Here is a 27682-nt window from a genome sequence, read left to right as displayed (position 1 = left end):
CGAGGAAGAACGCGGGAAACCCCACGTGTGTCAAGGGTGACTTATTTCCCTTTCCTTCCCTGTAGAAGTTAGAGGCGACCCATTTAGCCACAGGGCTCCGCCTCCAATCGGGGTGGTCAGTGGCCTGCGATCAGGCTGGCTGGTGGGCGGCAGGTCAGACACGGGACGTCCTCACGGTCACAAAGCTAAGCCCCCGGCGCCCAGCCATACCTGGTACGCATGGTCGGCCTGAATGTGCCAGAAGGAGCCGGGAGCTGACTTGCTCAGAGCACCGGAGGGCAGGCAGGATTCCGGGCCCGGGTGCTCCGGGCCCGAGGGCTGGCCTTTGGGAGCGGGCGGTGGGAGAATGGCGAGGGGCGGGCTGGTCACGCCGGGGGTGGGGGCCGAGTCGGCGGCGGGGGTGCCGGCAGCAGCAGCAGCGGCAGCTTCCTCCTTCATCTGCACCTCCGTGTAGTAGAAATCCTCCTCCCGCTTGAACTGGTCGGAGTCCACAGAGTCCCTGTGTGGGAAGGGGACGCAGTGGTGGTCAGGGACAAGCTGCCTCAGTTCAAACACAGGGGAAACTGAGGCACAAGGGGAGGGGGGGGGTGTCTGCTCTGGGCCACCCAGCAAGTCAGGGAAGGAGCCCAAGAGGCCACACAGGAGCCTGTCCCCAAGGCAACATCACGGGGAGGACATGCTTGCGCACCCATGGTGCCGCTTCTCCTGCACCTGAGGCTTCTCCTCCCTACAGGGTGTCCGAACCTCACCTCCTGCAGGAGGCGTCTGACCCTGAGCCCGGCCACGGGTCCTGTCGGGCCCAGCTCGTTGCTGTCACAGACTCTCCTCCAGGGGAAGGGCTGTGAGCCAGTGCCTCAGCCAGGAGCAGCTCTGAGCAGGGAGCGGTTGCTGCACTAAAGGGTAGGACGTCCCCAGCAACCACGTGGAATCCAATGGCGCCCCAGGTCCCCGAGGGAGAGCAGGGGCAGGCCTCGCCGTGGGGGTCTCACCCCGTTTCTACCCAGAACTACAACAGCAGCTTGCATCCTGCAGGAGGCTAGATGACACACCCACAGACAGACGGATGGTGCTCCCTCCCCAGGAACAGCTAGATGGACATTCACTGCAACAGGAAAGAAGAGACCGGTCCTTGCTTCCCAACAAGGAACTCTCTCCAACAGGCTAGTCCGCTGGGCCCGGGGGACAGGCACCAGGTGGCGCTCTCGAGCGAGTCATTTCCTTGGAAGCATTCTGGGCTGTGGGTCCCCAGCAATCAGCAGGGTGGAGGGGGAGACAGACCTGAATGCTCCGGGAGGCCACCAGGCCCCGGGCTCCGCACCTACCCCAGGTGGAGGGCCTTCACATGCCGCTTGATGCCCACGATGGAGCGCAGGACTTTGCCACAGTTTGGCCACAGGCACTTGTACATCACCTTCACCGAGTTCTAGGGGAGAGGAAGACAGGGTCATGGGGACGCGTTCCGCTCCTCCATCCCCTTCCCATCCTCACCCCCCGGGGACTTCAGCCTCCTGCAAACAAAAACCCAACAGAAGGCTCTCCGGAGCCAAAGAGACCGGCAGGCAGGGGCAGAGTGCCTCGGACCCAGGAGCCGGGCCTGTCAGACCCCGCCAAAGCCGCACGCACACAAGCCTCGGGAGAGAAACAGAAGAGGGGGCTGAAGGGAGCTCCCGGGAATGTCTAGAGGGAACAGCAGCAGCCAAGGAAAGCTGAAATGGGATGGAGCCCGAGGACGCCTGGGACCGGTGGGGCCCCGCGGGGCCGAGGCCGTCGGCCTCGCCGGCCTGAGCCCACGCGAGCACAGCACCACGTACCTTCCTTTTACGCGGAGCCGGTTCGTCCAACAGGAACGCGTCCGGATCCGTTTCGAACCCAGGATCGGTTTGGGGAGAACCAAAGGCGTCCCCCAGGTACTTGGGGCTGGCCTGCGGGTGCGGGGGCGAGGGGGTGGAGACACCACTGCTGGCGCTCCAGTGCCCGCTGGTGGTGCTGCTGCCGCTGTCCGACACGTCGCCGCTCTCCTTCCACGGGTCGCAGGCCGCGCGGGAGGCTGGCGGAGAGAAGAGGGGGGGCGCTCAGGGGCCAGTCCCCAGACGGAGCTGCTGGCCACGGCCCCGTACACACCGGATTCCACACGGGCAGCCCACGTCAGAGGCCACGACAGTCTCGTTTGGAGCCCGGGTTCCTGAATCCAATTCCTGGCTCTGGCTCTGCCTGGCAGTGCCATGTCAGGGAGGAAAAACCCAGTAAACATGAGGAGACAATGCCACTCATCGCAGCCACGTCCCTGGGTCGTCCTGCTCGGCTCCAGTGGGCATCTCCTGCCACGGCCACGCTGGTCACCACTGACCAGCAAGCACACACTGGAGCTTCCTCTTGTATAGTATTAACAGAAAGAGAGCCTAATTAAAATGTGTTTCTCACTGCCGCCCTGGTGTGGCTCCGTGGTTAAGCATCGACCTATGAACCAGGAGGTCATGGTTCAATTCCTGGTCAGGGCACGTTCCTGAGGTGTGGGCTCAGTCCCCAGTGGGGGGTATGTTGGAGGCAGCTGATCAATGATTCTCTCTCATCATTGATGTTTCTGTCTCTCTCTCTCTCCCTTTCCCTTTCTCTCTGAAATAAATGTGTGTGTGTGTGTGTGTGTGTGTGTGTGTGTGTGTGTTTTAAATGTGTTTCTCACTTTATATGTTTGAAAAAAAGGCAGCGGCCCAGGCCACCATGACCCCTTGGTTGAGCATCAATCTATGACCTAGAAGGTCACGGTTCAATTCCCAGTCAGGGCACATACCCAGGTTGTGAGCCCGATTCCCAGTGTGGGACTTGCAGGAGGCAACCCATCAGTGATTCCCTCTTATCATTGTTTCTCTCTCTCTGTCTCTCTCCCTTCCTCTCTGGAATTAATAATTAATAATTATAAATAAATAAATGCAGGGGGAAGAGGAAGGGAGAGATTCTACTGCTTCTAGGCCTAAAACAGTGGGTGAGAAGGTGCACAGACCTGTGCAGGGGGCCACTGGGCGCCTTCCCCACAGCGGAGTAGGATGGAAAGGCCAAGCTAGGAGCTCGTTGACCAGGCTTTCTTGAAAAATGCCTATTGATCACTTAAATCCAGGCAAGTCCACCCAAAACTGCCGGTGGGAAGAAACCACTCGGCCAGCTCTACAGCCACTGGGACGCGTACCGTCCATCAGAGGTGGCGGCAGCCCAGGCGGCTGCTTTTACCCACACATGACGCGTTTAGAGAAGATAAGCTCTGAGAGCAATTCAGACCAATGACAGATGCCTGGGTGACGCCCAGCAGGGCTCTGAACCTGCCGCCTGCTCCCAGCAGGGCCTCTGAGCAGGAGGAAGATCATAGTGAGACGGGACACTTTCCGTTTTTAGGTCGCCTGTCTTCAGGCTGCGTTGGGCCCAGCCCAGACTCTCCCATTGCCTAGGCCATAAATCCCAATTCCTGGACAGGACAGGAGAATCTGACATTCTCACACACAGAAATAGCAAGAGAAGAGGGGAAACATGGGGTGCCCACATCCCCAACTCCCCCAACTCCACCACAGGCGGGCTCTCCACGGAGCCTCCTCCATAATCTGGGTCCTGAGATGGACGGACACGACCTCTGAAGCCAGGATACAAATCCGCTGCTTTTCTCCCATCCTGCTCCATATTCCCAACTGCTTCTCGGCTGAGCCAGGCCCCTGGGGTGGATACCCAGCATGCACTCCTGTTGCGTGTTGCCCATGCAGGCTCTCCTTCCCCAAGTCACACCTGCCCGCAGGAGCCCGCCCACACAGCATGGGAGGCTGTGAGCTTCTTCCCTCCCTCAGTATCACTGTCAAGTCTCAAAGCTCTGACCCCCTGGAAACCAAGAGGGTATGACATCTATACATGGGGCTTACAAAACAGGAGAGCCCTTCGGGGGAGAACTCAACAGCCCCAACAGCCCAATAGGTCCAGGGCGCCCACACACCCACTCAAGGAGAGAAGGGCGGAGAAGCAGAAGGCGACATCTAACGCCATCAGGGCTCTGGAGAAGAGCAGGTCACACACAGGGAAACCCTACAACCCAGCAACCTTCCGCCAAGAGCCATGCACATGGCTCAAACGCTGGAACTGGCAGGCGGGCATGCAGAGGAAGAAAAGCGTTTTAAAAAGAAAAAAAGGTTAATTTCACAAAGGAGTCTGTACGTTGTCAGGCGAACATGAATTCCTCTGCCTTTGATCGGGCGATTTTCTAGGGAGGGTACGAGCTATTCTAGGCGTGCAATTGAAGTGCTCCTCTGCAAGTGCACAGCAGTGAGAGCACACAGCGAACCTCTAAGAAATATTTATAATCCCCTCCGGTCTGCACACACACACACACACACACACGCACACACACACAAACACATGCACAGAACCACCCTAACAACACAGACACCCAAGGGAAGAGTGGTATCTGTGCAAACAGTATCCGTGACTGGAGCAAGGCTGGGGTGATTGTGTAGACCTTGCCTTGTGGCAGAACACTTCAATATCATTCGCTGCCAACCTTATATGTCCACTGATTTCAGTCATGGAAGAAGAAAAAAAAAGTCTTTAATAAACTACTGAATTTTGTGTCCAAAAGGGACTTCAGATATCAGGATGGTGGCATATTAAGTTAGATGTGTATGTGTTGGTGTTGGGGGGGGGGGTGTGTGTGTGAATATTATATATGTATTCTACACACAGATATATACATTAAACCCGATGGGAATTGAAATCAATGATTTTCTTTCCCTTTCTGACACATTTCTGGATCTTCCTCCTCCTGACCAACCTCCTGGATCTCCTGAACTCGTAGAGTTTCCTGAGAACTTAAAACTGACTCCCTACACACCATGCTTCACCACAGGTGGGATAGCAGACACAGCAACCTGCTAGCAAACTCCTTGCTGACGACAAGCTTTGGGTGAAGAAAGTCAATTTGCTTCATTGCTCCTTTCAACTGGAGGGATACCTGTAAAGGCCACTTTCCTCTGACTCCGTGTTTCCAGTGAGATCTCACCAATGAAAAAGTTATTCCCTGGGAGTAAGTCAGGCCAGCCCCACAGCGAGTTTCCAAACGAAACACTTCAGGTTTGCCACCAGCCTTGCCAAACTGCTAATATCCAGCAACCCTTCTCCTTCCTCCCATTTTACGGATTAGTGTATTTTGGGGGTCGCACCCGGAAGAAGTTCCCTTTAATTTGTCAATTTGCTGTGAAGTCGTTCTGTCGCAATCAGATTTACTTTAGACTTGGGCTTGTTTATCCCAGGTCCTTGGCCTGTAGGCCCACGCTAATTTGCAAGGCTGAATGAGGCACTTAGAACCAGGGCATGAATCTTCTGAGGCCCCTAGGGGGCCATTCAGGAAGCTTCCACCTTCGGGAACTAAACATGCCTCTCTGGGCCTGGTGCGGGCCCCCACCAGAGAGCCTCGCTCACTTACTCCCACAGAAGAACTTACTCAAGTGGCCAGGGAGGCTCAGCCCCGTGCTCAATCATCTTCACCATGCACCAGGAGGCTTCTCCCCAGAGGAGGGAACTGAGGAAAAAGAACGGAAGCATCCAGCTCAGTGTCACTCAGCCAGTCTGGGGCACGGGAAAGAAGGGACTCCGGAATCCTGTGGCCGGGCCAGTATGTTGGCCATTCGCTGCTCAGAGCAGAAGACGTGAATGATGAGACTCTGACACACCCAGAACCCACGCGGACTCCCTTCCTCACCAGAGAAGTTGGCCTCGGCCCCAGGAGGACTCTGCACGACCGGGCTGCAGGACAGGGACGTCAGCACCATGGCCGCCATCATCTCGTCCATCTCCACTGCCTCGGACTTCCTGGATTCAAACAGGCAAGGGCCAGAGGTTACATGCGGACACTGCTGGTCACGTGATCATATTACCTATCTGTAATATGATCACGTCCCCTCCACACCCCCACTCCAATCAGCCAGGGTGTACATTAAATAAAGCATGAAGGTCTCCCCTCATTCTTAGTGAAAAATACTCATTCTGGATTACGTTTATAGTATCGGTCAACCCCAGTAAAAGGGGGGGGGGGGGGGGGGGGCGGTCCCCATCCCATTGCTGACACCCAGAGGCAACTCCATTCTCTCCCCTGAATTCACTTCCTAAATAACTCTGCAGCTCAAAATAGAGAACTGTATTTGGGGAGAAGGAAGGAGAGTCAAAGCAATGAAAAAGAGCATAGACAAAATTAGGATGCCCACTAGAATTTGAAAGCACTAAAATTACCTTTCTTTCCCCATCTTATACTTAAATTTAAGAGGAAACAATTATTATACACTAACCAATTCCTTTCCCCTCCCCCAAGAAAAGTGATGAGGAATTCTGTTAGCTTCCGAATGTCAACAGAACCTAGTTCATAAGCGATGAGCAAGTAAGCCAGAAGCACTAAAGTAAACCTCAATGCTTTAAACAGCAGAGGTCTATAAAACTGTACATGTAATTTTTTTTTTAATCCATATAAAGCTACATCATGTGGAAGTACATTTAGACCTGTCTATAAGTTAATGCTAAGGTATGTAAAGGTGGTCTGAAATAAATTTGTAGCTAGCTTCTCTGTTTCACAGGACTATAATGATCTTTCCTTCACAATTCAGAGCCACCAAAATGTGTGACTGGGTTTGAAGTCGTTAAACTGAAACCCGTAATATATTTCACATATTAGCATCCCTTTGTTTTACGTGATCTTTGTATTTTTATTTCCATCGAAAAACACATTATTTTGCCAACATTTCTCTGAATTCACATTCACAAATATTGTTGCTCTGGTCTGCTCTCAATATTCTGGGTGTGCTGTCACAGGCAGTATTGCCCACAGACAAGCACAGAAAGAGGCTGAATGAGGCTTGCACATCCTGGATATAAGACAATCTCCACTGGCAGGTTTTCTCTCTTAATTTTAAAAGATCAATGTATAAAGAGTATGTAACAGAAACTAGGAGGGAGGGATATATACATATATCCCCGCTCAGGGGAAAATTGTATCATAAAATTCTAAAGCAAGATATACATTCAAACAGTCTGCATTCAACATTAATGGTTTTGAATTATGTTGAACACCTAAAACTAATACAAAATAATACTGAATGTAAACTTTAATTAAAAAATAATTATTTTTTTTTTTTAAATCAATGGTTTCGAGCGTCTAAGCGAGGGGTCAGCAATCTACGGGCTGTGGACCAGATGTAGCCTGCCGCCTGCTTCTGTATGGCTCCCAAGCCAAGAATGAGTTTACAATTTTTTTTTTAATTGTTTTAAAAATCAAAAGAAGAGTATTATTTCTTGACATGTGACACATGAAAACTACATAAAATTGAAATCTGGGTGCCCATAAGTGAAGTTTACTGCAGCACAGCCGTGCCTGTGTGTTTCCTCATTGTCCGACGCTGCCCTCACACCACCACAGCGGAGCGGAGTCTCTGGGACCAGGACTGCGGGCCCACAAAGCCCACCCTCCGTACTATCTGGCCCCCTCAGAGCAAGTTCACCGGTTCCTGATTGAAGCCATTGTTTCTGTCTCTCGTCATGGAAAACTAAGACCTAATTTTATTCTAAGTACGAAAAGAGGAAAAACAGCCCTTCGTCAAACCAAAAACAGCAGAACAGATGCCGTTCCGGGTTTTTCTAAAGGATGCCGTCTCTTCTCTCTGTGTCCCGTCTGTCCAATATCCTGACCACTACACACCTAGGACTTCCACGTTCCTCCCCCATCGCAGAATGTGCCACCACCCCACGCTCACCGCCCACGTGGTCTTCGGAGCGACGGCTCTCCCACACAAACCTTTTCGGGACGTCGATGTTCCTGGAGACGGGCCTGTAGGCTTGCGCCTGGGTTCCCGGCTCCGGAAGGGGCCCCTGGGGAAGGGGCCCCTGCAGCTCGGCCAGCCACACCTCCTCCGCTTTGCAGCAGATCTGTAACTTCTGGTCCAACAGCCAGACGGTCACCTTGTCCTCTGCCCAACTGTGCTGCTCCACCAGGCCTGGGCACTCCTGCCCCCCGTACCACACATACACCTGGTGCGAGAGCGAGAAAAGCAGCAACCGTGGTCAGCACTTGGTCGTTCTTACCGCACAGGCCCCAGATTCTGGGATCCACCTAGACCAGTGTTTCCCAAACTTCTCTCATGATGAGAATCACCTGGTGGAGTTGTTAAAACACAGATTCCTGAATCCCAACTAAGAAGTGCTAAGCTAGAATTTTTGGGAACATATAGGTAAAATTGTATACTTAACTAGTGCTCTAACACAGATGTTATATACAGAGCACTAAGTTAGGTATGCAATTTTACCTATATGTTCCCAAAAATTCTAGTTTAGCACTTCTTAGTTGGGATTCAGGAATCTGTGGTTTAACAACTCCACCAGGTGATTCTCATCATGAGAGAAGGTTGGGAAACACTGGCCTAGACCAACTAAAGTCCCTGCCTCAGTGGTAATTCAAGCAAGACACTGCCAGGCAACTGCTTCCCACCTGAGCCCCCGGTGGACTGGTTCTTCTAAAAGCAGATCCTGCCTAAACCGGTTTGGCTCAGTGGATAGAGCGTCAGTCTGCGGACTGAAAGATCCCAGGTTCGATTCTGGTCAAGGGCATGTACATTGGTTGCGGGCACATCCCCGGTGTGCAGGAAGCAGCTGGTCAATGTTTCTCTCTCATCAATGTTTCTAGCTCTCTATCCCTCTCCCTTCCTCTCTGTGGAAAAATCAATAAAATATATTGAAAATAGATAAATAAATAAATAAATAAATAAAAATAATAAAAGCAGATCCTTATAGACTCTAGACACCAAAGCTTCCCAACGTAGGGCACATGCCCCACAGGGAGGCAACTTGATTTTTAAGGGGGGCAATTCGAGAATGAGTTATTAACAGTGATTTTTTTTTTTTTGCCCTTTTTATGGTTCTAGGGGCCACATTTACAGCATATAAATATATATATGCTGTGACACATTTATGCATTTCAGTTCTCTATTATATGTTTTGAAATTTTATTTGCTGTTTTTTCCATATCATTTCATATTATTATTATTTTTTAACAATGTCTTACTGATTTCTTCTTCAGTACTTCAACTGTCCTTTCGTTCTTTTATTTTTTCTCTGTCATGGGTGCCGTGTGCTTTGGAAGCTTGTTTAGACCAAGTTAATGGCCTTTTAGGCTTCCTCCACGTGAACAGGAGTTCACTTTTTGAATAATAAGAATTCTATATCGTGGGGGGGGGGGGCAATCAAGATTTTAGAGATGCTTAGGTGGGGCACGGCCACGAAAAGGTTGGCAACCATGGCTCTATATGGAGAAGGTGAACATGTCAGTTTCTGAGATTTTTTTTTTTTCTTCTGAACTTAGGAGTCTATATTCTATTAAGCTTAAGTTGTTATCATCTTAAAATAGACAGTTTTCTGTAAGCCTTGTAGTAACCCAAAAGGAAGGAAGGAAGGAAGGAAGGAAGGAAGGAAGGAAGGAAGGAAGGAAGGAAACACCTCTAATTAAAAAGATAAAAAGAAAAAAGAATCAAAGCATGACTATGAAAAAAAAAAAATCAACAAACCCCAGAAGACAGCAAGAGAGGAAGAACAAAGGAATAACAAAACAGTCGGAAAATAATTAACAAAGTAACAACAGGAAGGCCTTACCTACCAATAAGTACTTTAAATGTAAATGAGTTAAATTCTCCAACCAAATGGCTTTGGAATCCGTGTCCATCGTCCCGAATTCTTGCCCTGCGTTGCCTCCAAAGTCCTATATATCTGCTGGTTCACAACTACTGCCTTGAATTACTCGCCCTGCACCATCTTGCCCTCCAGGGACTTCTGAGTCTACCTAGGGTCAGGGTGGTAGGGATGGCGAGGTCGACTGTCCTCCCTCGAGGGCTGCCTAGCAGAGGGGGAAGTGAGCTGTGGGAGACAGAAGCCTCGGCAGGGAGACAAAAGGGAGAGTCCACTTATGGACCGTGGAGAAGGCAATGAAAGAGAATCCCGCGCCCCTGGATCTAGTGATCACAGCAGGTGCGGGCCCTGACACAAGGGGAGAAAACACTGGAAAGGGAAGGCCAAATACAATAGTATTCTGACTAAAGGAACACCTTCCTCTCTTATTCAAAGGCACAACCTTATCAACCTCTCATACGCCTGCGATTCTTCCTGTTGTTTTGTTAAGTTGCAAACCAAGACAGGTAAAAAAAAAAAACTGGGCTCTGGCCGTGCTTGAAATTGAGGTTCTGAGCGGGCCTACGCCCAGCATGTCCGATGTCAGGTCTCGCCAGCCTTTTCTCCAGGCAGTCCTGTCAGTCAGGGAGGAGTCTCAGATCTGCTGCTGACGACTCATTCCCCCGAGAAGCCTGCTCTGCTGCCCACAGGCCCACAGGGCTGCAATAAAGGTCTGTATGCATGAAAATCGATGCCCAGGGAGTTTCTGCCTATCACCCCCGGGGGCACCCCTCGCCTGCGGGCCACAAGCCTGGGAAGATGGGGCGCCTGTCCACGCAGGGACCATCCTACCTTCTGCCCGGGCTGGAAGGCCATCTGCTGGAGGCCTGAGGTGCCGGGAGCCTTGAGGACGTCCTTAGGCTGCTCCTGACAGGAAGTGTCCTTAGAGGTGAGGAAGGGCTGGGGAGCCGCCCCCTCCAGCAGCTCCGCCTGCGGCTCCGAAGGAGGGAGCGTGGCCTCGGGCGGCCCCAACACGCGGGCTCCCAGGAGGGACCGTTTGCCGAGGCGCCGGGACAGCACGCTGGCCATGCTGCGCTCTTCCCTGGGGAGGCAAAGGGGACACAGAGTCCGTTAGCCACGGTCCGGGGAGTCAGGAAGCTCCGGGGCCGGGCCCTCCCCACACACAGCCGACGCTGCCGGTGCCTATGAAAACGGAGGGAACATTTGATAGGAACTCTTAACGATATTTTTCTTTTTACAGAAGTAATACCCAGTTCTCGTAGGACAGTGGTCGGCAAACTGCGGCTCGCAAGCCACCGGCGGCTCTCGAGCGGCGGTGTGCCGCTCTGTGGACGAATGAGTTTGCCCATCACTGTACTAGAAGATTTAACGGCATCAGTCAATGTTATTTAAAAAAAAAAAAAAAAAAAAAAAACCTTTTAGAAACCACAAAGGATCTGCCTAGGCCGATGCAGGGGTGGGGAACTTCGGGCCCTCGGGCTGTTATAAGGCCCATAGAATCATTGGCCGAGCCCTGCCAAGGCAGTAGGGGTGAGTTAATTAAATGTCTGACCAAACCCAGCAAGCTAATTTTTAAGTCGATCTTTTTTTTTTTTAATTGATTTTTAATTAAAAATTTAATTATTGATTTTTACAGAGAGGAAAGGAGAGGGATAGAGAGTTAGAAACATCGATGAGAGAGAATCATCGACCAGCTGCCTCCTGCACATCCCCCACCGGGGATGTGCCCGCAACCAAGGCACATGCCCTTGACCGGAATCGAACCTGGGACCCTTCAGTCCGCAGACTGAGGCTCTACCCATTGAGCCAAACCGGTTTCGGCTAAGTCAATCATTTTGGTTGGCCCTGGAATGATGTTATACATGTCCAAATGGCCCTTGGCAGTTAAGGGGTTCCCCTCCCCCTGCTGTAGAAGCTTTTCGCAACCTGCAAAGTGTGACAGAAAGGGGGTTTCCGGAGTCTTTTACTCAGAGCCTCAAGGGCTGGAAGCAGAGAGCTTGGTGTCTCCACCATGAATTCCCCAGGAAGCAGAGAAAAGGTAAGAACCAGGTCGGAGTCACAGCACCCATCAGGTGTCTGGTGGCTTCCATCCAGTAACAACACTACTGTGGAAAGCTTTATTATAATAAAAAGGAAGAAGACTGTGAGAAGTGAATTCTTGGCCAAAAAAAAAAAGAAAAGAAATATGTACATCCAATTAACTGGGTTTTTACAGCCCACTCTCCTCCCTTCATCCTCGAAGCCTCAAGCCAGAAACAAGAACCTCTCCCATTTAATTCCGTGAAGCAAGTAAGAGCTAGAGGCGAGGCCGCAGTACCACGGAGAGACACCAGAGGGCAGCATCCATCCAGAGAAAAGAAACCACCCTTTTCTAGACAAAAAAAAAAAGCAGTAGCCACCCCCACTTTCCACAACAGGAAGTTTGAGGTTTCTACCTCTGGAAAGGAAGAAAAAGTCCTATTTCCGAAATTCCTGGGCTTCCAGTCTCCAGATGGAGCCTGAAATATTGTGGCTAACAGGCTCTGACGATGTTTTTTATCAGCCTTCTTTTCTTTTTTGTTCATGTAAAAAACTACTTATTTGGTTTGTGAAGGGGCACCTTCCGAAGCCTGTGGGGTTTGCCGAGCTGGTGAACCGGCCCCCCTTTGGTTTGCTCCCGCGTCTGTTTGCTCTCTTCTCTGGCCTTTCTCCAAATTCCACACTGAAATGTGCTCTCTGTTATTCGTTTAGGGTAGGGGTGTCGAACTCAATCAGAGAAGGGGCCAAAATCTAAAATCCAGCCTAAATCGCAGGCCGAATGGTTTACTGAACAGTCATAAACTGACAATGTCATAAACTGACAGCGGAGTGCAGTGATGACAGCGTGGTGCGGGCCACATTGCAAGGCCTGGCGGGCTGGATTTGGCCCGCGGGCCTTGTGTTTGACACATGTGGTTTAGGGTATGCCCACCTCTTCATGTTTAAAAGCAGAACAGAAAGAAGGAAGAGAAACTGCCTTTGCCGAGTGCCTCCTCGGCACTGGCTTTCACAAACTGCATCTAATTTAATCCTAGGGGACAATCTGAGATAAACATAATGGTCTTTTACTTCTGACGGGGAGACTGAGCCATGGAGAGCGAAGGGTGCTGAGGCTGCACAACCAGGAGCCCCAGCAGAAGGGGGGGCGGGGTTTGAGGGGTGCTGCCCCATGTCTACCTGGGGTCAGAGGTCATGATCCTGCCATTATTCCCGGAGGTGTGGGATCTCTCAAAATACAACACTCCATTACGTTGCTTTTTATCTACATGGTATTCCTCCCCCCCCCCACCCACCCCCTTTTGTCAGTGAACCTTAATAAAAACAAATGAATAAAAATAAAAGGGGGAAACCACTCTGACCCTGCAAGTCTCTACTTCAGTTTCTTCGTACAGATTCTTCCCTTGAGAAATCTCTCCTCCAGCCTTAGCCTCTTACCTACAAAACAGAGGTCGGGGCTTCGGCCTGACCTTGCTCGGCAGCCGGGGCACTGTTAATCATTTAGTGCTTTGGGGAGACCTTTATACACGCACTGCCCTCTGAGAGGGAGCGGAGGGATTATGCAACCGGTCTCAAAAGTTAAAAGATGTCAGCCAGGTTTGCACGCGTGACTGACAGCACGGAAGGGAAATAAATACGAATCCAGACTGAAGGTAGGCTGGGCAGCATCGCCCGGGCGGGGGGCGGGGGGGGGGGGTCACTGCCCCTCCTGTATTTATCAGCACACTCGCTACATGCTGGACATGGCTCTCCAGGTCACAAGAGTCCTTCGAGGGCTCCGAAGTGGACCGGAGCACCTCCGGAGGTCAGCAGGGCAGCGGGGTGGAGGAGCCAGGCTGACGCAGGACCTCCGAGGGACTCTCCAGGCTCACCTGTTCCTTTCCCGCTGGGCCGGAGGGTCCCACCTTCCCTCCTAGCACACGTCGATCAATCTACCTGGAGGCTTCTTCAAACCTCTCTTCCCTGGTCTCTGCTTCTATTCACTCCCCTGTGGGTTTCTTGCTCGGGAGCAATCCAAGGCCCATACAAACCAGCCAGTCCCCTAATTTGCCATAGGATCTGGTACAGCCAAGAGAAATCAAGAAACAGCTTTCAAAGGATAACAACAACAACGTCTCGACATGTAGCCAAATCTCACTTTATCACGTTACCTTCTTTTTTCTTTTTCTTTTTTTAATATATTTTATTGATTTTTTTACAGAGAGGAAGAGAGAGGGATAGAGAGTTAGAAACATCGGTGAGAGAGAATCATCGATCAGCTGCCTCTTGCACACCCCCTACTGGGGATGTGCCCACAACCAAAGCACATGCCCTCGACCGGAATCGAACCCGGGGCCTCCCAGTCCGCAGGCCGAAGCTCTATCCACTGAGACAAACCGGCTTCGGCTGATGTTACGTTCTTGACTTACGGAAAATCACGGATTGAAACAAACCGGTTGCTGCAAAGGACTTCCTGCTGATGCACGGTCTGAAGGAGGTCCTGGGCCCTCCCGTGCCTCTCACCCCTTCCGCTGCCACACACGGGGGAGGGGCTAGCGAGCTAGAATATGTATTCCGGTCCGTGTCCAAAGGGAGGGAGCCCCTTCTCGGGCTCAGAAAACATGCTCCGACGTGCTGGTAGCCCTTCAGGGAGGACATCTGCCCTCCGTTAAATAACTGGAACAGGCAGCAGAGGAAAGCAAACCCTCTCTGTGGTTCTGAGTTGCAAATTGCTATTTGACATGTAACGGTTGCCGGACAACCACATGTCCCGGGCCTCTCACGCACCATGGCTGTTCTCTCCGGCCCAGGGGCCCTGCAGCAGGCCGTGGCGTCACCGAGAGACACTTCTAGGGCACAGGTCACACGTCAAAATGGTTCCTTACATCACGAATAACTTGGGTTTGTTTGTTTGTTTGTTTGTTTGCTTGTTAAGGAGAATTAAGTTTGGAGTAAGACTCTCGTTTGCTAAACCTTGGGTGCCTGCCACAAGCTCTCTAATGAACAAGAAATTTACGGATCCAGGTGAGGGACAGCCACTCACTGACCGGTCTCAGGTTCTCTACGAAAACCTCAGCTTTCTAACTCATGATCTCCGCTGGGTGACCGCTGCACAGCATGCCGGTGTGAGTGGTCAGTTCTCTGGCTGATATTTTGCATACCATCCTTGGTGCTTGTTTATCAGAGAGGTGCTCGTGTTTCCCCTTAAAAGTCTGTCAAGTTTTGCCCAGCCGGTGTGGCTCAGGGGCTGAGCTTCAACCTACGAACTAGCTGGTCACGATTCAACTCCCCGTCAGGGCGCATGCCCGGGGTGGTGGGCTCGATCCTCAGTAGGGGGCGTGCAGGAGGCAGCCGATCACTGATTCGCTCTCGTCACTGATGTTTCTATCTCCCTCTCCCTGATTCCATTTCTGAAACCAATCAAAATATATTTTTAAAGAAAATCTGTAAAGTTTTAACCTAAAATTTTTCCCACGGTAGTGTCCTAAGCTCACTCAAAGGTTAAAATGTAGCGATAAACATCTCTTCTTTTACAACACAACTCCATGGACAGCAGGATTCCCAGTTATCTCCCAGCACCTCTTAGCCAGGGCCGTCTCTGAGTGCATGTGCAGGTATTTACAATGTATGCGGATACGTGTAAGGGCCTCGCAGTGTGAAGGTCACCGTCTGAACTTGGCAGAAGCAAGGTGTCATACCCCGGCACCACCACCCAATGCCACCCGGTGGTTCTCAAGTCTTTTTTCTCTTTTTTCTTTTTTTCTGGACTGCCTTCTCCAGAGAAAGTAAAAAAAATAAAATAAAAAAATATTCACTTCACTGAGCATATACTGACCTTTTCTTCCCAGAGGACTCTCTGCCCAGCCTGGCTTTGGATAGAAAACCCTCCAAGAGCAGCCAAGGCTATGAGCCAAGACTTTTACATCTCCCAACTTATGTAACAGTGCCTGTTATACCATTCTTATTTTTTTTTAATACATTTTTATTAGTTTCGGAGAGAAAGGAGTGGTAGAGAAAGATAGAAACATCGAAGAAAGACGGGAACTGTAAACTCCTGGTTCATAGGTTGATGCTCAACCACTGAGCCGCACCATTTTTAAAACGTGTGGTGTACGTTTTAGGTTTTCGCAATGCAAGCACCAACATTTCTAAATCAGCTATTCAAAGAATGACCATTTGGATTTTCAGAGCATTTAAATTATTTTTCTTCTCCTGAAGGCTTTTAAAAACTAGATTACATGCCATGTGTACGTGTGAGCCGGTGTGGCTCAGGGGTTGAGCATCGACCTATGGACCAGGAGGCCAGGGTTCAAATTCCAGTCAGGGCACATGCCTGGGTTGTGGGCTCCATTCCCAGTGTGGGGTGTGCAGGAGGCAGCCGATCCATGATTCTCTCTCATTATGGATATTTCCCTCTCTCTCTCTCTCTCTCTCTCTCTCTCTCTCTCTCTCTCTCTCTCCCTTCCTCTCTGAAATCAATAAAAATACTTTTTTTAGAAAATAAAAAATAATAAAAACTGGATTACACTGATCCATGTGTAAGAGTTCAGACTCCCCATAAAATTAAGTGACAGGCTACTATCAGGGTGGACGGGACTCTTTGGGGTTGCCCACCTCCCTTTCAGGGGCCGGAATCCTGGTCCCAGCATCCCCTCTGAGCGAGCACCCAGCCTCCCCGCGGCTGTGGGTAAAAGATGGAACAGGATCACGGAAGGGAGAAATAAGGGGCCTGAAGTTCAGTGCTCTTTTCCTGTCCCAGCAGACGGGCTGCAGAAACGGGCCATCGACGGGTGACACCGAATTTTCTCCAGCAAATAATCAACAAACACCTGTGTTGGTTCGACCACACAACCGTCTTCAATCCCGTGAAAGAGACACACCGCTCTGCTTGCCCGGCCTGCAGGACGAACGTGTGTTTCCACCGTTCTACCCAGGCACCGGCACGCTTCCCCTGTCCTCACACCTCGCTCCCCGTCGGCTCCCAGACCACCACGGCCGCGCGTGGCTCCCTGTCCCATGCGCTGTCATGCATGCACGACGCTGCACTGCACACGACCATTCTCAGCACGGTGCTCGGTGCATAGCCGGGGCTTAGGAAACCGTGTTTCTAACAGAACTAAGGGGACTGTCTCCACCTCGGACTGCAAGCCCGCTGAGGGCAGAGGCCATAGCTTGCTGATCTCACCAGACGTGTGGTTTTAAGGAGATGATATTCCCAGAAAGCCCCGGATTTCAAAAAAGAGATGTGTTCTAAGAAGCAGTACGTGCTGCTTGCCCTACCATGGAGACAGGTATCAAGAGCAAAGGGGGAGTCGGGCGTGTCCCCCCCCCAACCCCCCCAGTTCTAAAACAGGAGGGCTGCCTTAAAAACAAGTTGGGGATGCCAAATAAGGAAGCAGGCAAACCCAGGAAAACCCAGCTCACCGGTGTGGGAGGCCGAGGGGTTCCCAGCAGGGCTCTGTACATGCACGGGGGGAGGGGGCGGGCCCATGCCATGAGTACGTGTGGGTACGTGCGTGCAGGGTGGTCAAACCTGATTTACACCGTGCGAAAACTATGTGAGCGCTCCAGGAGGGAGGGGGGAGGGCCGGCCGGCGATTGCTGACTCGGCATTTTACCCAGAGGCTGCATGCAGCAAGGAGGGAACCAGGAACTGAGTGTCTCCGGGAACACGAGCCTCAAAGAATTAACCGTTTTCTCGAGCAGCTTTCAGAGTAAGCACAGAAGAGACCCGCGCATTAACTCAAACCACCCGTGAGTCAGTGCTTCAGTGGCACTGGGGTTTACACCCATTTTAATGCTCACACTGGGGACCTTCCCTGTTTTTCCTGACCGCCCAGCAGCTCAAGAAAATGTGGACGGACAACATAATCTCCATGTGACAGCTCAGAACACCGAGGAGGCCCCCTGTTCGCCGAAGCGGGCAAGCACTGGCGCTGGCCGCTCTCCTGGCTGCTCCCCGGTCCTGTTCTCTCTTCCCCACAAGGGGAGACCCAGCAGCAGGGCAGGGGTCCGGACCAGGGTGCAGGGTCCAGGGCTCAGGAGGCGCGGCCTTATCGGACCTTCACTACGCCGTGAGGAAGAGACGTGTCGTTGGGAAGACGGAGCCTCGAGGTAGTGATAGGGAAGCAAAGCAAAAGCTGGCAGCAGAGAACTATCCGAAACACATAAAAGGTGGAGGTGAGAATTTTAAAAGGCAAACAATCTGCCGTGGCTCCGTGGTTGAGCGTCGACCTATGAACCAGGAGGTCACAATTCGATTCCCGGTCGGTCAGGGCACATGCCCGGGGTTTCGGGCTCGATCCCCAGTGTGGGGCATGCAGGAGGCGGCGGATCAATGATTCTCTCTCATCACTGATGTTTCTCTCTCTCTCTTCTTCCTTCCTCTCTGAAATCAATAAAAAATCTATTTCTAAAAATAATAACAATAATAAAAGCCTAATAATCCAGGACCCCATTAGCCTAAGGCCCTGAGTGTCAGATGTGCCAAAAAGGGAAGCCTTCGGGGCCATGATGCCCAAGGTGCCCATCTCAAGACACCAGGAAAGGGGTCCCCATGTCCTCACGCCTATGAGATGGCATAGAAATGCGGATTCTTTTCTGGAGAATGGGACCAGGGAGCAGCCAGGAGAGCGGCCAACGCCAGTGCTTGCCAGCTCCGGCAAACAGGGGACCTCCTCGAGGGACATCGGTTTTCTGAGCTGTAACCTGGAGATTATACTCTTTTAAACCACTTCGTTGTAGTGGTTAAGACAGAAAAAAGTATTTGGAACTCAGCAATCCTTGGAGTGAATAATGGCATTCCCCGATGGCACTGAGTAAACAGACAGTGGGGCATGTCAGGGGGGCGGGGGGAGAACCACCTGGGGACTTGCCCGGCCAGAGTCAACAGGTAAAGCACAGAGCACAGAGCGGCAGGTACTCGAGAGAGAGATGCCACCTGGTCTGAGAGGCAGGCCAGGAGGGTGGGATCCGAAAGTAAAAGTGAGAAACCACGCCGGCTCACGCAGACCAAAAATCCGCCAACGAGAGGCAGCTGGCCAGCGGCGAGGCAGGTGAGGGACGGGCCCAGAGACTCTCAGGAATCCCAGCCTCGCCCCGGGCCACAGTCCCCCATGTGAGCTGTCATCCTGGAGATCATAAGGCACGAGATAAGAAGCGTGTGTGGCCGGGATGACATTTAAAAACCTGAAAGAAGAGCTGGCAACCGGAGTTTGTTCCAAGACCAGGATGGTGGACGGGCCAACGGGAAGAGACCTGCCTGGCCGGAAGGGAAGTCACCGGAAGTCACCTTTTGCAGATCAATGTTTAACCCAGCGTTCCCTTCTGTTCCCGCTCCCCGGTGAACTGTACATGCTCTCCGTTTCCATATTGGGGGGATAGGGGGGCAGCTCCTCGCTGTCCCTCCATCACCGTCTCCCGGAGCCAACAGGTAATAAAAGGACCGCGGCACAGAGCGGCAGGTCCTCAAGGAAGATGTCCGCTGGTCTGAGACGCCTCCTACAATGGGAGCTCCCTCCCAGCACCACAGGGGAGGCCTCCCGCGCCCCAGGAGCGCAGGGCTGAGCGGAAAGAAAGGCTGGAAGCCACTGGAGTATTAGAATCGGCCCCTCCGAAGGACACCAGACTGTGCGGGAGAAGGATGCCCAGCCCCTGCTGAGGGAGTGTCTCCGGGGAAGGGACAGAGCCGCCAGGCACCTCCACCTGTGACCGCGACCCTCAGCCGCCCTCTCAGAGCCTCCACGTCCCGCCCGCCTGTGAACATGAGACCGGTGCCCAGCGTGTGGCAGGAACCCACCATGTGTCCCTGCCCCAACGCCCGTCTCAGATGGAGGCTGGGAGCCACGTCACACACCACGGGCCACTCCAAGTCACATCCCCAGGCTGGTGGGGATGGAGGCTGTCAAATGCCCTTTGACCAGAACCAGTCGTACAACTTACTGATTCTAAAGGAAACCAAGAGGCTGACCATGGGAGAGACACTCGTTAACTCAAATCACAGCAAAACGGATCTGCAGCAAGACAGGGAACCGAGGAACCCGTGCATTCCACGGAGAGGCCTGCTGGCCACCTCCAACCCACCCGGGGGCTCAGGGCTGAGCGGGTGCACCACCACGCCCAGGGCCACCCGTCCCCACATGGCCGAGTTCCTCATTTCATCCCCGGCAGGCAGGCACCTCCCAGTTCTGCTCTTCTCTCCTGAGCCCACATCTCAGTCTTGGTGCCCAGCAGCCCTGCCCCCCTCCCGGGTGGTCCAACCTCCCGGAGGCAGAGCCTGGTCAGCCTCTGCGACCGACTGGCTGCTGCAGACTCTTGGGTCCTGGTCCCAGGTGAGCTGTCCAGGTGTCCCGAGTCCAGGCCACACCAGCTCAGACCCACACAGGAAACCATTTCGCACCAGCTCACCAGAAAGAGCACCAAGGAACACAGGCACGGGCGTTTTTAAAAATCTGCTGATGCCCTGACCAGTGTTGCTCAGTGGATAGAGCGACAGCCTGAGGACTGAAAGGTCCCAGGTTCGATTTGAGTCAGGGGCATGTACCTTAGTTGCGGGCACATCCCCAGTAGGGAGTGTGCAAGAGGCAGCTGATCGATGTTTCTCTCTCATCAATGTTTCTAACTCTCCCTCCCTCTCCCCGTCCCTTCCTCTCTGTAAAAAATCAATAAAATAAAATAAAATTTAAAAAAAAAAGAGAATCTGCTTAAAAATCTGCTGATATTCAACCCACGTGCCAGGCTCTGCCGATGCACTGGATCGGCGTCATTTAGAAGCCTATGCGTCAGACCCGTCAAGAGCCTCTGCCTCCCTGAGCTCCCACCTGGGCCCTCCCTCCAGCACTTGTTGGTAAAAGCACTGACTACCCTCCAGAGCTACACCCAGACACCTGTGCTTTTGCCTTGGATGACTGAGTCAGAATCCGCGTCTCTGTGGAAAACGCAAACCTCCAGCCACCGGACGCGGAAGCCAGATGGGAGGATGGCTTTCGGGACCCAGCTCATCAGGGTAGATCGACGTGCACGTGAACATGTTAAGCGCCTGACATGCGTTAGCAAAGCGGAAATGTGTTGTGATTTTGTTTTTCTTTTAATCTGCTGGGTGACTGGGAGGGTGAGGGGCGCAGACCCATTTCCCCCAGAAAAGACAAAGTCAGCCGAAGTAAAGAGACCACAGACTCCATAAAGGAAGGTACCGGGGCCACCCAGCTAGAAAGTGACAGAAGTGAGCTTAAATACGGCTGATTCCAAAAGACGACGCTCTTTTCCTTCCACAGCCTACACTCAGGAAAAGCACGTGTGCGTCAAGCAAGAAGCTAGACTGATGGCCTCTTAAAGGCTCCTTGTTGGTGAAAGGGCGAGTCGCTCGGAGGTCAGTGTGGTGGTGGTGGTTTGGGCGGGGAAGGAAATGGAGCGGGCATGACAGCAGCAAAGCATCCGGCAGGGGGCTCCCCGAGGACCAGGGCGACGGTCATTCCTAGCTCACACTGGTCCAAATATCTCAGGGCTGCCAAGGAGCCCGAACTCCCCAATCATGTGCCCTCAGGCACGTGACTTCCCCTCCCTGGGCCTCAGTTTCCTCGCCTCTACCATGGGAGAGAGAGCACTCCTCCTCCGCAGGATAACATGCGGGTGTCCCGAGGCCTGCGGTTCTCTGGCACAGGGCCTTGGTTTTTAAGAGCCACCAAGCTCCTCTTCCTAGCCGTTCTGACCCCTCTGAGAGAGGACCCTGGGGAAGAATGAAAACATGCACCTCCGCCCTAGCTGGTTTGGGTCCCAGGTTCGATTCCGGTCAAGGGCATGTACCCTGGTTGTGGGCACATCCCCAGTAGGGAGTGTGCAGGAGGCAGCTGATGGATGTTTTTCTCTCATCGATGTTTCTACTAACTCTCTGTCCCTCTCTCTTTCTCTCTGTAAAAAAATCAATAAAATACATTTTTTAATTAAAAAAAAAGTGCACCTTGGGCACTCAGCACTGTGCCTGTCACCGAGTACCCAATAAACGCTAGCCAAAAAAAAAAAAAAAAAAAAAGGCACAAAACTCTGAACAGTAATGAGCCAAACTAAAGGAACAGTTAAGTAGAGGGGGAAGCAGCCAGTAACATTTAACCCTGACAAGGGCAGTGCAATCCATTTAAGGAGAGAAAAAAAAGAAAATCGAAATCACGAAGAGCCCTGTGGCACAGCGGTCGGAATCCAGGGAAGGGACCTCCTTGCCACTGCCGACCGGTCTGCCATCCTATCGAGGTCCCGGGGCCAACGCAAACAGACAGCACGGCGCTGTGTCCGGCACGGCTGCAAAAGCGCCGAAAACAAAAAGCAGCAGGCTGCCGCCCGCCCCGTAGGACCAGGGAGCTCTCCGCCCTGGGAACACGGGAAGCGTGGCCAACCATGAAAACGAGTTGTACAAACAGAAGACGGTCACCGGCGTGGGCTGTGGGAGGGGGAGGGCAGCCGGCGCAGCCAGAGGGTCAAGGCCAGCAGAGTCCAGTGAGAACCTAGCAGAGGGGAGCGACAGGGTGGGGCGCTAACTCCGTCACCAAACCCTGAAATGACAGGGGAGGGAGCGCCTGGCAGCACCCTAGGGAGACCAGAAGAGGAGACGACGCCTCGGAACCCCAGAGGCAGGCGATATAAATGCATTCCCGGGCTTGGGCGATGGCTTGAATGCAACGCTGGGCGTCCCCAGGAGTCAGATCCAGAGCTACTTTCATCAACATCTGCGTGAAGGATCTGAGGACGGATGTAGGGGAAGTAACGAAGGCTGCACAGGGGTCCCGCCTCTCACCAGCTCGGGGGCCAGTGGCAGCAGCGTGTACCCTTCAGCCACGCCTTCCCTTGCTACACTGGCATGGGCTTGGCCGGATACAAAGAATTTCTGTGTTTTCCAGGAGTTCTCAGGGATCCAGAGATGATGTCAAGAAGAGTAAGTCCAGAGACGCGCACTATCCTTCTCCACATACAACGAAACTGTCCAAGGATATGACAGTGCTTCAGATTTTTTTTTTTATTTCTAAGAACACTACAATGCTTCCAAACGCCTCACCCTGGGCTTGAGCACTGAGGGTAAGGCGCTCTGTATTGTGGAGCGGCCCAGAACAAAAATAAAGATCACAGATGCGTTAAGGTCTCCAGCCAGGGAGGGAACCGGGCTTAGAATGTGCCATGCAGTCCACCATATGCTGCTTGTCCATCCTGCAATTCCCCTGCACACAACCACCACCCACATGCAGCCACGGTCCCCGGGGGGAACCAGACAGAACTGACTACGTGGACCTCAGGGCTGTGGGTTCGATCCCCGGCCCTTCCAGGCCACCAGTGCTAACTCATGGGGGACGGGCACACACCTAGCACACCCTGAGTCCTGCGCTAGCCTCAGAAAACTATCGCTTCCTGTCTGAGCATGTGAGGAACTGACCCTGCCATGTGTCTGCATCAGGATTTAAAAGTAAAGTGCCCTCTTACACAGCAATTCCCCTCTCTCCGTGTCCACCCTGGAGAATCGCTCACCTGTGTTACAAAGAGGCGACTGCAGCCAAGCTGGCTGTAACATTGGTAACAGCAGAGGGCTCAGAAATAACCTTACAGGTCCACCAGTTAGAGCAGTGGTTCTCCACCTTTCTAATGCAGCGACCCTTTAATACAGTTCCTCATGCTGTGGTGACCCCCAACCATAAAATTATTTTTGCTGCTACTTCATAACTGTAATATTGCTACTGTCATGAAATCGTAATGTAAATATCTGTATTTTCCGATGGTCTTAGGCGACCCTGCTAGCGGTTCTCAACCTGTGGGTCGAGAAAACACAGATATAAAGGGTGGCGGCGTTAGGAAGGTTGAGAACCGCCGAGTCAGAGGAAGGCTGAACAACATTTTCGCCGCTGCTTCCAAGAAGGCCACCCAGGAGCTAACCAGAATCAAGAAGACCGACCTCAGGATTGGAAGCCATCACCGCGGGGTGCCCTTGTGGGGCAGGGCAGGGGGGACAATACGTGCCCTGCAAAGCACTTCTCCTTTTTGAAGCTCTATGGGTATGACTCAAGTATGTAAAGCATTTGAAAAATACCAGCAAACCCGAAACAGCGCTGACCTCGGGGGAAGGGCTGGATTAGGAGTGGTGGTCAAGGAAGATTCTGTTTGCTCTGGAAGGTCTGCCTCGCTTTCCTGTGAAGAAGGTGTTCGTTTACTCCCTGTGCGATAAAATTTTATTTAGAAAGAAAGAAGGGGGGGGAGGAAAGGGAAGGAAGGGAAGGAGGGAGAAAGGGAAGGAGAAAAGGAGAGAGGGAGGGAGGGAGAGAGGGAGGGAGGGAGAGAAGGAGGGACGGAGGGAGGGAGGGAGGGAGGGAGGGAGAGAGAGAGAGAGAGAGAGGAGAGGAAGGAAGGAAGGAAGGAAGGAAGGAAGGAAGGAAGGAAGGAAGGAAGGAAGGAAGGAAGGAAGGAAGGAAGGAAGAAAAACTAACTGACCTTGTTCAACACATTTCGGTAATATGTCTGGGGGCGTGCTTCCCCAGGAGGCTGACAGCTCAGCAGTGCAAAGCATCCAGGCTTTGCAACACGGATCTTGTTTCAATGTTACAAGCCCAACTCTGTAACTCTGTAACTTATGTGCTAGTTCAAGGAAGAGGCAGGAAAAAGGGAGAGAGTGTGCTGGGGGCTTCTGGGTAATCCAAAGGGATGTCCTAGGAATCATTCCAATTCTTCTAGCTGAGGATTCCAGCTCTCCAACACAACACACACACACACACACACACACAGACACACACACACACACACACACAGACACACACACACACACACAGACACACACACACACACACACAGACACACACACACACAGACACACACACACACACACACACACACAGAGACACACACACACACACACACACACACGCCAATAATGGCAGCCCTCGCCCAATCACACTTGATCCTAACATTAATCTGGATCCTGTGGACACAGAAAAATCTGAATACCCCACTAGACAGGCTCCAAAATATTCCTGACTCACCAGGGTACTGATTTGTTGTTGTTGTTGTTGTTGTTAATCCTCACTGGAACATACTTTTTCCCTTGATTTTTAGAAAGAGTGGAAGGAAGGGAGGAAGGGGAGAGGAGGAGGGAGAGAGAGAGGGGGAAGGGAGGAGGAGGGGGAGAAAAACATCTACATGTGTGAGACATCAATTTGTTGCCTCCCCCATGCACCCCGACTAGGGCTGGGGATCAAACCACAGCCCTTAGGTCTACAGGCCAATGCTCTAACCACTAAGCAAACCCAGCCAGGGCATAGGGTACTGATTTTTAAGCACACACCCCCCTCCATCTTTTCAAAGCATTATATATAAAGTCCCCAGAAACACAAAATTTGAATCTTAAGAACCTGATTGGCAAAACTAACCTGAGCTGTGGTCCTTCTGATGGGGGCCGGGGGGGGGGGGGGGGCCGGGGGGGGGAGAGAGGGGCGTGGGGAGGGGTCATCTAGAAATAGTCACGAGGGACATTTCCGGGGTGATGAAAATGTTCTGTCTCAAAATGCATTTGTCAAAACTGATCACCAGCACACTTAAGATCTGAGCATTCCACTGTATGCAAATTATACCTCAATTAAAAAAAAAAAGAGAGAGAGAGAGTGCAACTGAAACGCTGCTTCTCTGCCAGCTGCAGCAGAACTTTGAGCTGCCCTATCAGACATCTGAAATCCCTGTTATGCTATGTAAAGAGCACAGAGTACCATGGCGACAGCCGCCATAAAAATAGATAACAAGATTAAAATGGATAGAGGCCACATGAATTTAAGAACAGCACACCGGGAGCAATTCATTCCCAGCAGCAGAAGAAAAAACAGAAAGCGGAGAGGGAGTTTCTCGTTCCCCCTGCACTCTGAGAAACTGCCTCTGAGGATGGCTGTTTTCCCTAAAAAGTGTTTTTATGACTCCCCAAGACTCAAAGGACAAAGGAGGCTGAGAAATGTTATTATTCCTCATTGTAGTTTGCTTTAAAAAAAAAAGTTTTTTAAAGCATATGGTAGTGTATGTTGTCCCCATATCCACTCTCTGTGGCCCAGGGAACCAATTCATAGCAATTCAACAAGCAGAGCTTGTGGGCCTGAAGGACACCGAGGTAAAGGAAACCGGGGCCCTGTGTCACCAAGGCGCAAGTTTCCAACTCCAGTTCCAAACAAGCAGGTTCTGCCTGGATATTTATGCGCTTCTAGAACTGCCATTCCCTACGTTGTGCACCCCAAAACCGCTTTACTCCGTGTGAAGAGAGAGCGCTTCCTTGCCAAATACTGTTTTTTTCTTCAAGTGCTAATATGTGAGCCTGGGTCATGTGGAGACGGAAATCACCTTGTGATTTTCTCCAAAGCGGAGAGAAGCCTCTATTCTCTTTGCAGAGCTCTCTAAGAAATGTGTGCTATGTGATGTTGCCCTGGCAGTGCCCGCACCAGCAAAAAAGGTAATTCAAAAATATCAGGAAGAAAATCTAAAAATCTATGTTTATAAAAAGCCAGCGACAGGAATGCTGTTAAGGACCAGAACAACTGGTTGCTATGATGCCCACTGCAGCCAGCGAACTGGCCTGGATGGGGCTGGACGACCAACCTCCTGCGGCCCCTCACCCCGACTGGCCCTGCCCCTGATCGCCCCCCCCCCCCCAGAGTGCCTTACCCCCAGTGCTCAATAGGTGGCAGGGCTGGTTTGCCAACCTCCTGCAGCCCTTCCTCCAGGCAGGCCCCGCCCCCGATGGGCCTCCAACTCTGATCGCCCCCCCCCTACACCAATCGGGGGCAGGCCAACTGGCCAACCTACCACCATTTCCTCCTCCCAACAGGCCCGGTCCTGATCCACCCTAATTGGGGCCAGGCAGGGCTGGCTGGACCCCACCCATGTACGAATTTGTGCACTCTGCCTCTACTGTTAAATAATCAGGGTGGTTTCTAAAACAACCGTAAATTTCAGTAAACTTTAGGCAATATTCAGCTAATCAAATTTTCTACATGTAAGTGATAAATAATAAAAATGAAAAAATTTTTGACTTAAACCACAAACTTATGGCCTGATATAAAATACACACACACACACACACACACACACACACACACTAGGATATCCCACTCAAAAGTTTCTTTAAATGTATTCACCCCTTTTCCTTTTTGTCGCTAAACCTACAGAGCAATCCCAAGGCTCGGTCTCTTCCCAGGTGTCAGGATGGCACTGACAGTGCTCCTCCTGTGGATAAAAATCTGTGGTGTTGGACATTGAAAGGAGATGGTCAAGGGCACTCCCAGGTCCCCAAAAGCCAAGCAGAGCACCCATCATTCAACTGAAGGGCCCCACCTTGTTCCATTCATTTTCCTGCTAGAACTGGCCGACATGCCCATTATTAGTCTTTTATGTGTCCAGCCATTTTATTTATTATTATGTTCCACTTCTACCCAAGCCCCAAGCTTTCGCTTTCCTAAAGACCAAATTCCATTTTCTGCAGCCCTGTGCCCACAGAGCCCTGCCCCGCCTTGGAACAGTTCTCAAAGTGACTGTAGAAGAGTCTCCTGGAAATGCTGGGACCCATTCCCAAATATTTTTAAAAGAGCTGACATGATGCTATTGACTCAGATCCTATGCAACCACAGGTAGAACCCCTCATCCGTATTCTCGTTCAGCTGTGACAAACCACCTAATGGCCCGACCCTAGGACTGGGCAGGATTTCGGAGGTCAGCCTAATTCGCATCCTTCTCCTCCACGGTATGTTTACTCAACAACATTCAACCCAACTTGGATACCTCCAATAACGAGAAGCTCACTAGTCTATGGGCAAACAGCTCCATTGCTGGGCAGCTCGGTCAGCTGGGATTGAACTGAAAATCTGCCCTCTGGTCTTTGGGGTTAAAAAGAACCTTAAAGCTCATCAACCTCAGTGTAATCATTCTACAGATGAGGAATCTGAAGCGAGAGAGGATCAAGCCGTTGTTCTATCCATTGGTCAAATTCCAACAGCAGGAGCCGACATGA

General features: G+C 51.8%; 1 protein-coding gene across 4 annotated transcripts in view; it reads right to left on the bottom strand.

Annotated features, from left to right (window-relative positions):
- The window catches only part of ZNF395 (zinc finger protein 395), a 59358-nt gene that overhangs the window by 6536 nt on the left and 25140 nt on the right, over positions 1 to 27682 (bottom strand). For 3 of the 4 annotated variants that reach the window (XM_084886419.1, XM_084886418.1, XM_084886417.1), the window contains exons 2-7: positions 10516 to 10765; positions 7805 to 8037; positions 5726 to 5835; positions 1812 to 2047; positions 1323 to 1423; positions 211 to 499 (exon numbers count right to left, since the gene is read on the bottom strand). In XM_084886419.1, coding sequence (XP_084742545.1) covers positions 211 to 499; positions 1323 to 1423; positions 1812 to 2047; positions 5726 to 5835; positions 7805 to 8037; positions 10516 to 10752 — 1206 coding nt within the window. In that variant the 5' untranslated portion in view covers positions 10753 to 10765. Of the gene's footprint in view, positions 1 to 210; positions 500 to 1322; positions 1424 to 1811; positions 2048 to 5725; positions 5836 to 7804; positions 8038 to 10515; positions 10766 to 23764; positions 23788 to 27682 lie in introns of those variants that run through there. The other variant, XM_084886420.1, reaches the window with a different exon arrangement.

The sequence above is a fragment of the Pipistrellus hanaki genome (genome assembly GCF_964339955.1).
Source record: "Pipistrellus hanaki genome assembly, chromosome: 5".
NCBI lineage: Eukaryota > Metazoa > Chordata > Mammalia > Chiroptera > Vespertilionidae > Pipistrellus > Pipistrellus hanaki.
Note: the sequence above shows the minus strand (reverse complement) of the source record. Positions and strands in the feature narration are given on the sequence as shown.